The sequence below is a fragment of the Lithobates pipiens genome, unplaced genomic scaffold, assembly GCF_037356315.1.
Source record: "Lithobates pipiens isolate NorthernLeopardFrog02 unplaced genomic scaffold, aLitPip1_a1.2 Scaffold_8, whole genome shotgun sequence".
NCBI lineage: Eukaryota > Metazoa > Chordata > Amphibia > Anura > Ranidae > Lithobates > Lithobates pipiens.
Genome location: NW_027507903.1, coordinates 490,814,694 through 490,830,657, shown reverse-complemented (window position 1 = coordinate 490,830,657; position 15,964 = coordinate 490,814,694). Strand labels below are relative to the sequence as shown.

At 41.4% G+C, this 15,964-nt stretch overlaps 1 protein-coding gene across 3 annotated transcripts in view; it reads right to left on the bottom strand.

Annotated features, from left to right (window-relative positions):
* Positions 1 to 15,964, bottom strand: part of PKP2 (plakophilin 2) — a 146,909-nt gene that overhangs the window by 12,374 nt on the left and 118,571 nt on the right. For 2 of the 3 annotated variants that reach the window (XM_077469068.1, XM_077469067.1), the window contains exons 7-9: positions 10,084 to 10,201; positions 6,450 to 6,611; positions 5,620 to 5,793 (exon numbers count right to left, since the gene is read on the bottom strand). In XM_077469068.1, coding sequence (XP_077325194.1) covers positions 5,620 to 5,793; positions 6,450 to 6,611; positions 10,084 to 10,201 — 454 coding nt within the window. The remainder of the gene's footprint in view (positions 1 to 5,619; positions 5,794 to 6,449; positions 6,612 to 10,083; positions 10,202 to 15,964) is intronic. The other variant, XM_077469069.1, reaches the window with a different exon arrangement.

Here is a 15,964-nt window from a genome sequence, read left to right as displayed (position 1 = left end):
GTGATAATGGGTCCTTACTCAAGATGCCCGCGGCCAGAAATGCTAGGGTTTTTTTTCAAAGTAATTTTCTCAGCAAAAAAAAAAAAGCATAGAGACATGGATGGATGAGTGAGTTTGCTTTGAATCTTAAAAAATTATTTAAATAGCATTTTGGTGTGTGGTGCTCACATACATTTCCATTTTAAGAGGCTGCTGCAACAACTCTGGGCTTGTCATGGTGTACAGCATGTAAAAAATATGTTGCCAGGACAACAACAAGTGATCACATACCCAAGGAAGGTTCCATGCTCAGTCCCGAAATGTTGCAAAAGAATTTGATGTTACAAGAATAAAGCGCTTTGCACTCTGAAAAAAGCTTGTTGGTGTGCTAGCGACATTTTGTATGCAATTGTCTACACGAGTCCTAATTGACACATTGGGAACATCTATGACTTAAAAATTCTCAGGGCTAATATTTATACATGAGCTCTGCTTTTAATGAGTTTTATCTATGTTTTTAACAAATTTTGTAATAAATAATTTTTGGTATAATTTTGGTTGCTACGTCTCTTTCTGATACCGTCAAAGTCCGTAAAAATGTTTCTTTTTTTCTTAAATTCTTTGGATGAGGTATCTATATATAGCATTCCATTCATTTTTTACATATTCCCAGTTAACCCTCTGCACCCTGTTATATCACAAAATGATCCCCCTCTGGCCAATCCATACTTTATATTGCAAAGTAGACTAGGGACAGGCCTGAGAGGGATCACTTTGATGCGGATGAATAGCATGAGCATGCATTACAATATATGCAAACCATGAATACCTGTCATGCAAAGGTTTGCTAATAATATCTAAAGGGTCAGCAGCAGTTTGCAGGGTGTTTACTGAGAATTTTACATGTGGTCACATCCTTCTGCCACCTCATATGATTTATTTCTGCATGCTGCTTCTTTCTGCATGTGGGCAGGCAGGCAGTTCAGGAGGCCAGTTCTTAAAATATCACTTTTGCATCCTACATGTAAACCACATCATGTGCAGGTTTAGGCATCTCCCAAACATTTTATTTAAAGAAATTGTGTATTTTTAATGGTGCCCTTTAAGGCGTATCCAAAGACCTGCTCTCTATTGAACGGTAGCTTTTAATTTTTGTTGTATTGGTACATATTCCTCATGGCAGTGCCCAAAAGGGCCACAAACAAGATTTGTCTCCCTTAGACTTTGTATAGTGCTTTCGGCCAACATCTAGCAAATCTGAACTTTGCTCAGTTCTCTCATCACTACTGTTCAATGGTTTGTTGGCAATTTTTATAGTTTAGATACTTCTACCAGCATATTCACTTTACAACAATGAACTTGTCAGTCGTCATTGTCTGACAGTAACTGAGGAAAGTCAGTGTTATGTTCATTTTACGAGGCGATGACAGGAGTAAAGGTCACATCTCTCCCGGATGATTTGTTTTCTGGCAGAAAGGACATCTTATTCTGAAGCCCAGAGAAGTAGTAGACATAAATCACTGTGAAAGTACCGTTATTTTCCCACTATGTGTACACTTCCACAGTCAGAGTTGCTTATGGGCGTATTTAAAAGGTGACAAATGTTTAATTTACTGAGCATTGGATTCTTTTTTTTTTCTTTTTTTTTACGGCTAAATACCACGTCGAAAAATTTGCAGCATTTACAAACCACATTTGCTGTTCACGTTTAGTATAATGCGTTCATTAGCCGACATTCACCTTTTAATGCTACAAAGACCTCAATATAGCTCACTTGTCATTGCAGCACGTGCCCTGCAGCAAATGTGCACCTAAAGAGACCCTGTTCCCAGACCATTCATTTCAACTACAATCTTCCCATAAGTTGATGATGTGCATTTAAATCGGACCTTCTACCTTCCCAACGACAATCCCGCCTCTCCTCCTTTTCCTGGAATAGGGGGATCATATTTTTTTTCTTTTGTATTCTTTTTGTATTTTTTAAATTTTTTTATTTTAAGTCTGCCCTGCCAACCCTTGCACATCATTCACCTTATGCCGCGTACACATGACCGGACTTTCCGGGAGACTAGGTCTGACGGGATCAGTCCGTTGGACAATAGGATCGTGTGTGGGCTAGTCCGACCATTTTTTATAAAAAAAATAAATCAGACGTATCTAAAAATAGAACATGTTTCAAATCTATCCAACAGACTCCGTTCGTCTGATGGACCAAATAAAATGCAAGGGCAGCTATTGGCTACTGGCTATTGAACTTCCTTGTTTAGTTCCATCTTACGCCATCTTACGGATTTTCAAATGGACTTAGTCCGTTCGTGTGTGGCCAAGTCCGTTCATTCAGAAAGTCCATTGGACCTCTGCCAAAAGTCTGTCGGGAAGACCATTGGACCTAGTCCATCGAAAAGTCTGGTTGTGTGTACACAGCATTAGGTGAATGACGCGCACACTGCCCGCTGTGCCTCCTGGGATATGTACGTCACATATCCCAGGAGGCATAGGGTTTCATTGACGAACAGGAGGAGGGGGTGGGCCTATCGGTGCATCATCAATAGGCCCACCTGCTGAACTCAGAAGAGCCAGCAGGCCTCTCGATGATGTCAGAGAAAACATGGCGGCATGGCACGGAGCTGTGGCCAGGTATGTGATGTTCTCAGCGAGTCAACGCTGGATCCACTGGATGAGTGATTATCTGAAGTGTCAAGATACTGCCATTAGGTAAGCAGGCAAAAAAATAAATGGGGAGGTCGGCCGCAATTCCTCTCTAATGTAGTTTAGGCATGTTATTTACCTGTAAAAGATTTGCTGGTGTAGACATCTAAAAAGTCCAAGGCTACTGCTGGTTACTGCCATCTTGGATGAGATATTAGCAACCCCAGGAACTCAGAACTGTCACTCAAGTAATACTTTATAGCGGGGAATCGGCAACCCGATGATCGAGGTCCACCTGTCGACTGCAGGCAGGTGACAGGTAGACCAAACAGGTTCCTGCGCCACCGACCCTCGCCTTTTATGTGCTGGTCCTTGTCTCCCCTCCCAGCCTCCAGCCTCCTCCATGGCTCTGCCATGCCATCTATGTCCTGGTCTCTCTCCCTTCCCCCTCCATCCTCCTCTGCCGCTATGATCAGTGAATAGCGAAGACCGGGGAGGAAGCACAGCTCAGGATGGAGGGTGGGAAGCTGGCCAAATTAACTTTTTTTGTTAAAACGTTGGTGATTGGTTTCTAGGACACAGGGTGGTCCTAAGCAACCAATCACCAGCTTGCTAATATGAAAAGTCTCTCTGCCAGCTCCCGCCCTCTGCCTCCCGGTCTCCGCTGTGGAAACAGGTAGGACACTGTGCTATGGGGAGGGGAGGGAAGGGGGGGCAGAAGACACCGTTATGGGCAGGGTCACCCCCATAGCAGTGTCCTCTACCACCCTTCACATCACCCCACACCCCCCCATCCCTGCATTATGAGTGCAACCCACTCCTTAATCCTGCATTCTGAGTGCAACGCACCCCTAAACCCTGCTTTTTGAGTGCAACACACTCCTGAACCCTGCATTCTGAGCGTAATGCACTCCTGAACATTGCATTCTGAGCGTAATGCACTCCTGATCCCTATAGTCTGAGCACAACACACTCCTGAACTCTGCATTTTGATCTTAACGCACTCCTGAACCCTGCATTCTGACCGCAACGCACCCCTGAACCCTGCATTCTGAGCATTCTGAAAGCAGCCAACTCCTGATCCCTGCATTCTGAGCATAATGCACTGATGAAACCCTGCATTCTCTGCATAACGCACGCCTAAACCCTGCAATCTCTTGTAATACTTATTTTTGTTCTGAGTAAAAATATTTTTTATCAAAAATTAAATAAATTAATAAAAAGGTTGGCCGGTCTTACTGTCTTTTTTTTTTTTTTTTGGGTGGAGGGGAACATACATTGTGCCCGGTGATCTTTGACTTCATCGATGTTGTTCAAGTAGATCTCCATCTCTTGAAGGTTGCCGACCCCTGCTCTATAGTATTTCCCTTCACTCCTCCTCTGGCAGCTATAGTTGTGCTCATAAGTTTACATAACCTGGCAGAATTTATGATTTCTTGGCCCTTTTTTCAGAGAATATGAATGATAACACAAGAACATTTAATTCACTCATGGTTAGTGTTTGGCTGAAGCCATTTATTATGAAATCAACTGTGTTTACTCTTTTTAAATCATAATCACAACACAAACTACCCAAATTACCCTGATCAAAAGTTTACATACCCTGGTGATTTTGGCCTGATAACATGCACACAAGTTGACACAAAGGAGTTTGAATGGCTATTAAAGGTAACCATCCTCACCTGTGATCTGTTTGTTTGTAATTAGTGTGTGTGTATAAAAGGTCAATGAGTTTCTGGACTCCTGACAGACCCTTACATCTTTCATCCAGTGCTGCACTGACATTTCTGGATTCTGAGTCACGGGGAAAGCAAAAGATTTGTCAAAGGATCTGTGGGAAAAGGTAGTTGAACTGTGTAAAAACAGGAAAATGATATAAAAAGATATCCAAGGAAATGAGAATGCCAATCAGCAGTGTTCAAACTCTAATCAAGAAGTGGAAAATTAGGGATCCTGTTGAAACCAAACCATGGTCAGGTAGACCAACTAAAATTTCAGCTATAACTGCCAGGAAAATTGTTTGGGATGCAAATAAAAACCCACAAATAACTTCAGGTGAAATACAGTACTCTCTGAAAACTTGTGTTATGGCTGTTTCAAGATGCACAATAAGGAGGCACTTGAAGAAAGATGGGATGCATGGTCCAGTCGCCAGAAGAAAACCATTACTATGCAAAAGCCACAAAGTATCCTGCTTACAATACGCCAAACAGCACAGAGATGAGCCTTAAACCTTCTGGCACAAAGTCATTTGGAGTGATGAGACCAAAATTGAGCTTTTTGGCCACAACCATAAAGGCAACATTGGGAGAGGAGTCAACAAGGCCTATGATGATAGGTACACCGTTCCTACTGTGAAACACGGAGGTGGATCTCTGATGTTTTGGGGATTTCTGAGCTACAAAGGCACCACAGGAAATTTGGTCAAAATTGATGGCAAGATGAATGCAGTATGTTATCAAAAAATACTGGAGGAACATTTGCATTCATCAGCCAGGAAGCTGCACATGAGCCGCACTTGGACATTCCAACATTACAATGATCCAAGCAATAAGACACTCCCAAAAGAGGAGAGGGTTATGATGTGCAAAGAAGGAGGGGACTGTTCTTGGAAATTGACTCTTCATGGAGTAGTCCTATTTCTTAGCAAGTTTAAAGGCACATTGGAATAAAAATAATCTATGGAAAGGAAAAACACTGCAAGTAAGCAGTTAATGTTTTTTCTGTGCTTGCAATTGCAATTTTTCAAGTTTCTAACAGGGTTTCTTTAAAGATGTAAATCTCATTAGCATATGCTGCCATTCTATCTCTCTACCTGCTGCAGAATCACATGATAGCTAACAGGGGATCTTCTTTAATTCAGGAATGTGAAACTCAGAAAGCCCATAGAGAACTCATGCATAAGATAATAGGTAATATGTATATCTATACAAAATGTAGTATCTAACATAAACTGTTATATAAATTCCCCTTAAGGAGAGCAGTCCTTACCGATCCATTACCAGCGGTAAGATTCTGGAGCGATCCCAGGGATGCTTCCTGCGTGTAATTTCGGGTGCTCTTGGCAATGAGTGACAGGTACATTCGTACAACAATAGAGTTCCACAGCCACTCAACCCCTCGTGGGTTGCTGATTTCCTCCGGTACTGGGGTGTCTCCCCACTGCTGTATAACAGGAGAATTACAAATGATATCTGGGTATTCCATATGCTGTATTACAATCATGCAGTTTTGTAATGCTAATGAACAAAACATTTTCTACCTTAATGCATCCTGTGTACAAGTAGGGGGGGGGGGGTCAACTAATGCCTAGGGGCCACCACAGATTATGGATGGGCCGCCAATGCCCTGCACCATTTGATGTGCTCCCCCAACCCTTACCCAAGTCATCTCTCAATCCAGCACTGTGCCCATCTGCAGCTCTTCTCACTTCTTGCTTTTACAGGAGGCATTGAGAGCAGAGGGAGCCATTGGCCGCATTGTGTGTGTCTATGGAAGCACACAGCCCTGCTTAAGAGCACACCTGCTCTGGAGCCCTCTCAGCACAAGAAGAGGAGCAGACAGTGCTGAAAAGGAGACTCCAGAAGAGGTGTATTGTACAGAACAGGTAAGTATACCCTCTTTTTATTTTAATATAAAAAATAGGCTTTACAATTACTTTAATAAGAAGGTGTTTAGGATCCCCAACTAAAAAAACAACATAATAAACAATGAACAGAACAATCTGACTGGATAACATAGATAATGTCTCCAGTCTTCCATTTTTTTCAGTTTTATTTTTTATGTATAAAGCACGCTGTATTCGAGATCTCAGCACTCACCTCTTTAACTTTCCTACTACGACCACCAAAACAGCCAATGTTTGTGTCGCTGGCAGCCTCATTCCTGTTCTGTACGTAGAAATACTTGCTGTATCGGGCTGGCAGCTCAGATTCCAACTGGTACGACAAGTTGTGCAAGATACACACACAGTTTTCTGTGGCCTAGAATGTAGTAATACAATGGGACAAATTATTAGCCTTAAATAAACAATTAAATGAATAACTTACTCAAAACCCCAGAGATAACCCTCCTTATAGTACTCTCTGAAATAAGGGAAATTCAACAGATTTGCGAATTTGTTTAAATTAGTAACAGTCCAGGTTAAAAGTCACAGAGAAAAAGACTACAGTTGTCATTCACAATTATGGCTTTAGTGTGGACCAGTATTGGACAGCATCACCAAGAATCCCTCGTGCGGAACCAATTTTTTGGTTCAGCTGCTGCCAAAGTGAAAAGACTTTTTTACAGTATACTGAATGATAGATAACAAGAGGTGAGCATTGTCCAAATCATTGTGACAGCTGGGGGTGTCCCTGCACCCATCTGACCCACAACTAGTACAACTGGACACCAAAGTCCCAGAGGGCCATTGTGCAGCACAAATGGCATATCTGCCCTTAGAGTGGACACATCTCCTTTTCAAAATGTCATCAATTTCTTCATTGTTCCATTATACTATCACATTTAGTTAAAATATCGCTTTATTCATATTCCTTTTTAAAGTACATGGAATTATAATAAATTCCCTTGGACGGTAAGAAGATCAAACCTGATGGAAATCAACCCTGAATATTCACTAGAAGGCAGGGGCGGGCTGACCATTCAGCCACTGGGGCACGGCCCGAGGGCCCCGGGCCACTAGGGGGCCCCACCAGGGTTGCCAGCCTCAGTAAAACCAGGAACAGTATGTAAAAATCTGTGTTTTTTTTTTTACATCTGCCTCTGAAATGTCCCTTACCGACATCCTTTTGGTCTAAAAATCCCAAGATTATAGCTGCCCCACCTCTCCAGTACCTTCTCAGCCAATAGAAACATATCTGTGTATACTGTGTGTACATGTATGTGTAACCTGTGTGATTGTATACTGTGTGTGTGTGTGTGTGTGTTTGTGTATACTGTGTGGCCCCATAATCTCTGATTGCCTGGGGGCCCCATAATCTCCTATTGCCCTGGGGTCCCATGAGTTGTCAGTCCACCCCTGCTGGAAGAACGGATCTTGAGGCTGAAACTCAAATACTCTGGCCACCTAATGCGAAGATCAGAAAACAAGATGCATAGATAGCATCATTGAAACAATGAACTGAAGTTAAGCAAGCTCCAGAAGGCAGTGGAGGACAGAAAAGCCTGGCACGCTATGGTACATGAGGTCATGAAGAGTTGGACAAGACTAAATGACTGAACAACAACAACAACAATTATAATAAAGTGTATATGATATGCAATATCTTAAACCTCTGTGCACATTAGTTTGAGATAAACCACAATAAGTAAAAAAACAAATGAGGGAAAAAAACAAGAATATGGAGGGAAAATTACAATTAGATAAGAAAGAGGAGGGCAGATAATCCTTGAAAACAGAGATGTTGTACGTGAGTTACACGGCTCTGTTTTTGAAGTAAAATAAATAGGAAACCTCCATATATAAATTAATATACAGTATATATATATATATATATATATATATATATATATATATATATATATATATATACACATACTGTATATATATATATATATACATATACACACACATATATATATATATATATATATATATATATATATATATATACACACACACACACACACACACATATACAGTGGTGTGAAAAAGTGTTTGCCCCCTTCCTCATTTCCTGTTCCTTTGCATGTTTGTCACACTTAAGTGTTTCGGAACATCAAACCAATTTAAACAATAGTCAAGGACAACACAAGTAAACACAAAATGCAATTTGTAAATGAAAGTGTTTATTATTAAAGGTGAAAAAAAATCCAAACCATCATGGCCCTGTGTGAAAAAGTGATTGCCCCCCTTGTTAAAACATACTATAACTGTGGTTGTCCACACCTGAGTTCAATTTCTCTAGCCACACCCAGGCCTGATTATTGCCACACCTGTTCACAATCAAGGCATCACTTAAATAGGAGCTGCTTGACACAGTAAGGTCCACCAGAAGATCCTTAAAAGCTACACATCATGCCGAGACCCAAAGAAATTCAGGAACAATTGAGAAAGAAAGTAATTGAGATCTATCAGTCTGGAAAGGGTTATAAAGCCATTTCCAAAGCTTTGGGAATCCAGCGAACCACAGTGAGAGCCATTATCCACAAATGGCGAAGACATGGAACAGTGGTGAACCTTCCCAGGAGTGGCCGGCCTCCCAAAATTACCCCAAGAGCGCAGCGACGACTCATCCAAGAGGTCACAAAAGACCCCACAACAACGTCCAAGGAACTGCAGGCCTCACTTGCCTCAGTTAAGGTCAGCGTTCATGCCTCCACCATCAGGAAAAGACTGGGCAAAAATGGCCTGCATGGCAGAGTTCCAAGGAGAAAACCACTGCTGAGCAAAAAGAACATCAAAGCTCGTTTCAATTTCTCCACAACACATCTTGATGATCCCCAAGACTTTTGGGACAACATTCTGAGGACCGATGAGACAAAAGTGGAACTCTTTGGAAGGTGTGTGTCCAAGTATATCTGGCGTAGAAGGAACACTGCATTTCATAAAAAGAACATTATACCAACAGTAAAATATGGTGGTGGTAGTGTGATGGTCTGGGGCTGTTTTGCTGCTTCAGGACCTGGAAGACTTGCCGTGATAAAAGGAACTATGAATTCTGCTGTCTACCAAGAGATCCTGAAGGAGAATGTCCGACCATCTGTTCGTGTACTCAAGCTGAAACGAACTTGGGTTCTGCAGCAGGACAATGATCCTAAACACACCAGCAAGTCCACCACCGAATGGCTGAAGAAAAACAAAATGAAGACTTTGGAGTGGCCTAGCCAAAGTCCTGACCTGAATCCTATTGAGATGTTGTGGTATGACCTTAAAAAGGCCGTTCATGCTCGAAAACCCTCTAATGTAACTGAATTAGGACAATTCTGCAAAGATGAGTGGGCCAAAATTCCTCCAGGACGCTGTAAAAGCCTCATTGCACGTTATCGCAAAAGCTTGGTTGCAGTTGTTGCTGCTAAGGGTGGCCCAACCAGTTATTAGGTTTAGGGGGCAATCACTTTTTTACACAGGGCCATGATGGTTTGGATTTTTTTTCACCTTTAATAATAAACACCTTCATTTACAAATTGCATTTTGTGTTTACTTGTGTTGTCCTTGACTATTGTTTAAATTGGTTTGATGTTCCGAAACACTTAAGTGTGACAAACATGCAAAGGAACAGGAAATGAGGAAGGGGGCAAACACTTTTTCACACCACTGTACATATACATACATATATATATATATATATATATATATATATATATATATATATATATAGCAAGAGAAAAGCATCTAAAAGGAGACGGACTGAAATATAAAAAGTACTACACACTACGCACTATACAATGCTACACTGTTTACTCTTGATGCCAAACACGAATCAAGAAATCTATTGTTAATGTAGGAATTACCCTGTCGTCTGGTTTGTAGTCAGCGATACTCTTTCTGACGTAATGTACAAGGGAGTCGATGAGGCCATCAGAGTCTCTCATGGCTTGTCGTCCCTCCGGGCCTGCTGAGCTCATGTTTCTGTGAAGACAATAGAGAGAACCCGTCAGACTCCCAGGAAACCATTAACACAGACTGCATTTACTCAAAACGCTAATTGGATGACAGTTAGTTTGCGTTGTGCACTTTGTAACATAAACAGTTGCCATTTTCCACCATAGAATCCTGTTTTCATTATTTTTTAATCTGTTCTCGCACCTCAGTACTGCTGATCTCCTGCATTCCCTTTTAGCCAATTCCTGTCTTCATGCACTTCAGCAATGGCTGCATATCATTACTTTGGACTGGCTTCCCGATAGTGACAACATTGGACCATACCTGTGCAAAGCGTGCTGGCATGGCCGCTTATAAGCTCCATCAGGGTCACATATGATAGAGTAATAACAAATGTGAGACAGTTGTCACCCTATAATAGGAAGCGAGTAAACAAGGACCTTCATTGCTGAATCTGCAGGGATTCATTTAATGAAAATTGGAAATTTACAAAAAGATTGAAAACAACTTCTGAAGTTGCATTAATATATTAAAACTTATGTGAGCTTTTACTTATTGGGTTTACAACTACATTAACTATTGAACTTGAGCAATAGTAAAAATACATTATAAATAGTACACGCTCCAAAGACAGCACAAGCAGTGGGTAGATATCACAGTTTAAAGGCCTTTGAGTATTTTCCCGAAAATATTTCATTGTTACCATGCAGAATTCAATGTTTGCCAGCTGGACACAAACCATCTCTGGCAACCCCTGGATGTGGACCTGTTGGGGCCTGTCGTCCATTATTATTCCAGAATTTATGAGTGCCCCCATCCATTATTGGATGTTTGGAATACCGGGCTATGTCCTAGGGATTTCTGTCATTCTGGACAGAGATAACTAAGACATCATGATAAAAGGCAATGACCAGGGAGCTATTAAGCACTTACATTCCTAAAGAAATCACCAAACTGCTTGAAGCTAACTTCCAATATCCAATTTGAACTCAGACATGCATCATTCACAGACCAGATTTCCTGGAATATCAGATTAACAAAGCAGATTTGCATTTTGCTAAAGGTTCATCAGGCTACAAAACCACCACCTCAACACTTCCTTCTCAACTATATCTACAAAAAGCTTAGAAATCAGTTGATATCAGATCTAAAGTGTTTTACAACTTTGCAGCCAAATTTGAAAAACCTTTAATAAATATTAGTTATATGCGCCCATTCACACAGGATAACAAAAATAAAAAATAAATTTCTTACCCTTCTTGTTTCTTTGGAGCAGGGTTATACATGGGAACTCAAACGGCAGCTAGTATTGCTTAAAGATTGCTGAACAATACATTGTAGGGACACTTTGGGGACAGTTATTTTAAGCGTATTAACATACAATGTACAACACATTCCTTGAAATATTTAACTCTTTGTTATACCCGGTACACACAGGCTGAATGTTGGGCAGCATCGACCAGTTCAATAGAAACCGGCTGACATTTGGACTGTGTGTACTGCAGCCAGTCCCACAGAAATCGGCTGGCTTTTGTCGAAGGGGCATGGCCTTAAAAGATCCCGATCAGAGCTCTCAGCCATTGGCCACCAGAGTGTTCTGGCGGGATGTCAAAACACAATATCACAGCAGGGGAGATCGCTGTACTAACATTGGATCGTTACTCCAGGAATATATAGTGAGTTTGGCAATTCTAAATAAAAAGCTTAAATGCATTCAAATTTAACTAAACCCATTAGATTTTAGTCAACTAAAATGTACTGGGGATTTTAGTCAACTAAAATACGACTAACACTAAAACAATTCAGATGACTAAAATATGACTAAGGCTGGGTTCACACCTCTGATGTGATGGATGCGGCTCGCAGTAGGGGTCCGGTGCGTCCCTGTTCTCCGTTTCAGAGAGGAATCAGGGCTGAATTTTTGCCTGAATTCGTCCCTGAAACAGAGCCAAAGATACAGCCTCAATGGAGATTTTTGAACTGGCTCAGTAGAGAGTCGGTCACAATCTCCTGTCATATGAAGTCCGCATCCGATTTGCATAGGTGTGAACCCAGCCTAAAACGAATATGACATTTTAGTCAAAAGACTATAATACGACTAAAACTAAAATGACATTTTAGTCAAAAGACTGACTAAAACAGAATTGAAATGTGATGTCAAAATTAATACTGGTTCCCACTATCCTTGTGCTAAGTTTCAGGCTCTGCACACATACTGAGCCCATTATGAGGGGTTCCCACCATCCTTGTGCTAAGTTTCAGTCTCTGCACACCTCCTGAGCCCATTATGATTGGTTCTCACCATCCTCGTGCTAAGTTTCAGGCTCTGCACACTTCCTCAGCCCATTATGAGGGTTCCTACCATTCTCGTGCTAAGTTTTAGGCTCTGCACACCTCCTGAGCCCATTATGAGGGGTTCCCACCATCCTCGTGCTAAGTTTCAGGCTCTGCACACGTCCTGAGCCCATTATGAGGGGTTCCTACCATTCTCGTGCTAAGTTTTAGGCTCTGCACACCTCCTGAGCCCATTATGAGGGGTTCCCACCATCCTCGTGCTAAGTTTCAGGCTCTGCACACCTCCTGAGCCCATTATGAGGGGTTCCCACCATCCTCGTGCTAAGTTCCTGGCTCTGCTGTGCTCATTATTAAGGGGTTTCCACCATTCCTACTTTAAGTTCCAGACTCTGCACATCTGCTGTGCCCATTATGAGGGCTTCCCAGGTCTGCGCACCTACTGTGCTCACTATGAGTTCCCTGGTCTGCACACTTGCTGTATGCATTTTGAGGGGCTCCCACCATCCCTGCTGGATTTTAAATTTATGTTATGCTATAGAGAATGTAAAAGGAGTAGCTGGAACACACAGAGGTTGTAGGAAACACCCAAAACTCCTAGATAGACAGAAGCAGAGCCAGGAATTATTGCAGGGCGATCTCACTGTTGGAGTATCCAAGACATAAGAAGCCTGCAGCTGCCTCAGCCCACAAAGCTCCAATTATAACTAAAATACTATGTTTGGGTGGCTCACTTCTTTAAATATTTTGTTTTGTCTGATATTTTATTCAGATCTGTCAGCACCACGTTGTAGTGCCCTATGAGGAGTGATTGGAACATCTGCCTGCATGTATTATTCAGGATGATCCTAGGCTGTGTTTTTGTCTAGACAATCCTAGTCCTCCATGTACAGCCCATTGTACTCCAGCTCCCAGCCAAGTGCAAGCAGATTCCTTTTAAAGTAATGTATTTAGTGTTATACTTTGTGTACAAGACTCAACAAGTACATTGGTCTGTAAACATCCTGCCAGGAGCTAAGTGCTAAATCCACCCTGTGAAACCATACCTGGCATGTCGATCCACAGGGCTCGTGTTTACTAAATAGCACTACATGGCTGTGCCCGCTGTGATAAAAGGAATTAAAAAGAGAACATACCATCTGTATAAACTTTAAACGTATGAGTCTTGTCTAAGTGGAGACACCACAAGATGCCTGCTATTATTATTATTATTATACAGGATTTATATAGCACCGACAGTTTAAGCAGCATTTTACAACATCAGGGAAGACATTACAATACAATACAATACAATACAATTCAAGACAGAGGGAATCAGAGGGCCCTGCTCGTTAGAGCTTACAATCTAGGAGAGGACTTCCGCTACTCAGGCAACCCTCTCCTTTGTGCCTCTCTGAAACTAGTTTTGGTTTGCAAGTTGCAACTGAAGTCTGACTCCCTTTGGTTATGGGATGAATCCCAACGACTACCATCAAATTTTTCAATAAGTTGGGCTCATCCTGAGCGCAAAACTCAGTTATGAGACATCTTCGGTTTTAGAACATTTTTTTTTTTCACTTATAACTGCTCCTAAAGTTCAGCTCTAAGCTAAAGGTTTGTTCCTAAATAGAATGAGGGGTCAAACAAACCCCCTGTTAGGTTATTTATGCTGTCTACGTCCCCAGTGTGGAGATTTGCCTTTATTTTCTGTCCTGAAAACACAACGGAGTGTGAATAAATCTTTCCAAAATAGGGGAAAATGTTCACATCAGTACCTTGCATTAATGCATGTGTATTGAACGTTTGTTACTGTATGTTTTAAGTGCAGCACATTAGGAAGCCTATTCAATTGGAACAGAGCTACAATGCTGCAAAGATGTTGCATACCACCCTCTCTATTTGTCTCGTTTACCATTATCACTGAAAGTGAAAGTAAAAGAAAATCCCACATTTTGGGTTTTCCCCAGAAAAGTAATAGAAGGCACATCTTCTAATGGGGACACTTGTTCTGGTGACCTGAGGGGCCCAAAGAGATTCCCTTAACTTGCAGGGATTTCCTGTCACTTTCTGTTTAGCTATAGGATAGGAAGTGAAGGGAAATCCCCCACAATGGGACAAAGATGGCAAAAATAAACCTGACAGGAGGTTAAAACCTTCCCTTACTCTATTCAAAATGGTAAAAAAATAAAGTTTTGCCCATAGTTCTACTTTAACCACTTCCAGACCGCTGCACGCCGCTGTACGTCCCTACTTTGGAGATGGATATCGTTGCTATGGCAGCAGCTACCTGCCATAACCCCGGTATCCCTGTGTTCAGCTGATGGTCTGGTACAAAATAAAAGTTGTCTCTGCGGTGGATTCGCCGCAAGATCACATTTATCTATGGCGGGAGAGGCCGTCGGCAGCGGTGGAGGCAATCACGTCTGTCCCCTGGGCTGACATGGAGACAAGTGACGGCAAGATAGCCCCAAATGCAGGGCGCAAGAGACGTCATAATGTCTCTTCAGCCCATAGCTCTTAAAGGGGCATGTTATTTTTTTTCATTTTATTAAATGACACAAATGACACATTTTTATTTATTATTTTTTTTATTGCATTTTAGTGTAAATATGAGATCTGAGGTCTTTTTGACCCCAGATCTCATATTTAAGAGGTCCTGACATGCCTTTTTTCTATTACAAGGGATGTTTACATTCCTTGCAATAGGAATAAAAGTGACATTAAAAAAAAAGAGTGTAAAAATAAAAAGTAAAATAAATAAGAACTTTTTTTTTAAATGCGCCCCATCAAGCCAAGCTCACGTGCAGAAGCGAATGCATACGGGAGTAGCACCCGCATATGAAAATGATGTTCAAACCACACATGTGAGGTATTGCTGCGATCGGTAGAGTGAGAGCAATAATTCTAGCCCTAGACCTCTGTAGCGCAAAACATGAAACCGGTAGAATTTATTAAATGTCGCCTATGGAGATTTTTAAGGGTAAAAGTTTGTCGCCATTCCACGAGCGGGCGCAATTTTGAAGCGTGACATGGGTATTGGGCATCAATTTACTCGGCGTAACATTATCTTTCACAATATAAAAAAAAATTGGGCTAACTTTACTGTTGTCTTATATTTTAATTCAAAAAAGTGTATTTTTTAAAAAAAAGGTGCGCTTGTAAGACCGCTGCGCAAATACTGCGTGACAGAAAGTTTTGCAACGACCGCCATTTTATTCTCTAGGATGTTAGAAAACATTTTTTATAATGTTTGGGGATTCTAAGTAATTTTCTAGCAAAAAAAAACTGTTTTTAATGTGTAAACACCACATCTAAAAAAAGAGGCTCAGTCTTGGTTAACAAAAAAGTGGCAGACATCCTTATTCCTTCATAGTAATGGAGTTCCACTTCAATTCTGCTTGTCAGGAAAATGGTAAGACTGTTGAGTCTTGTCAACTTCTGTCCACAATATTATCCTGCCAGTTAGCTCTGCAACTTAGACAACATGGAGTGATCATTTTTTGTCTTCTGCAGGCAGAA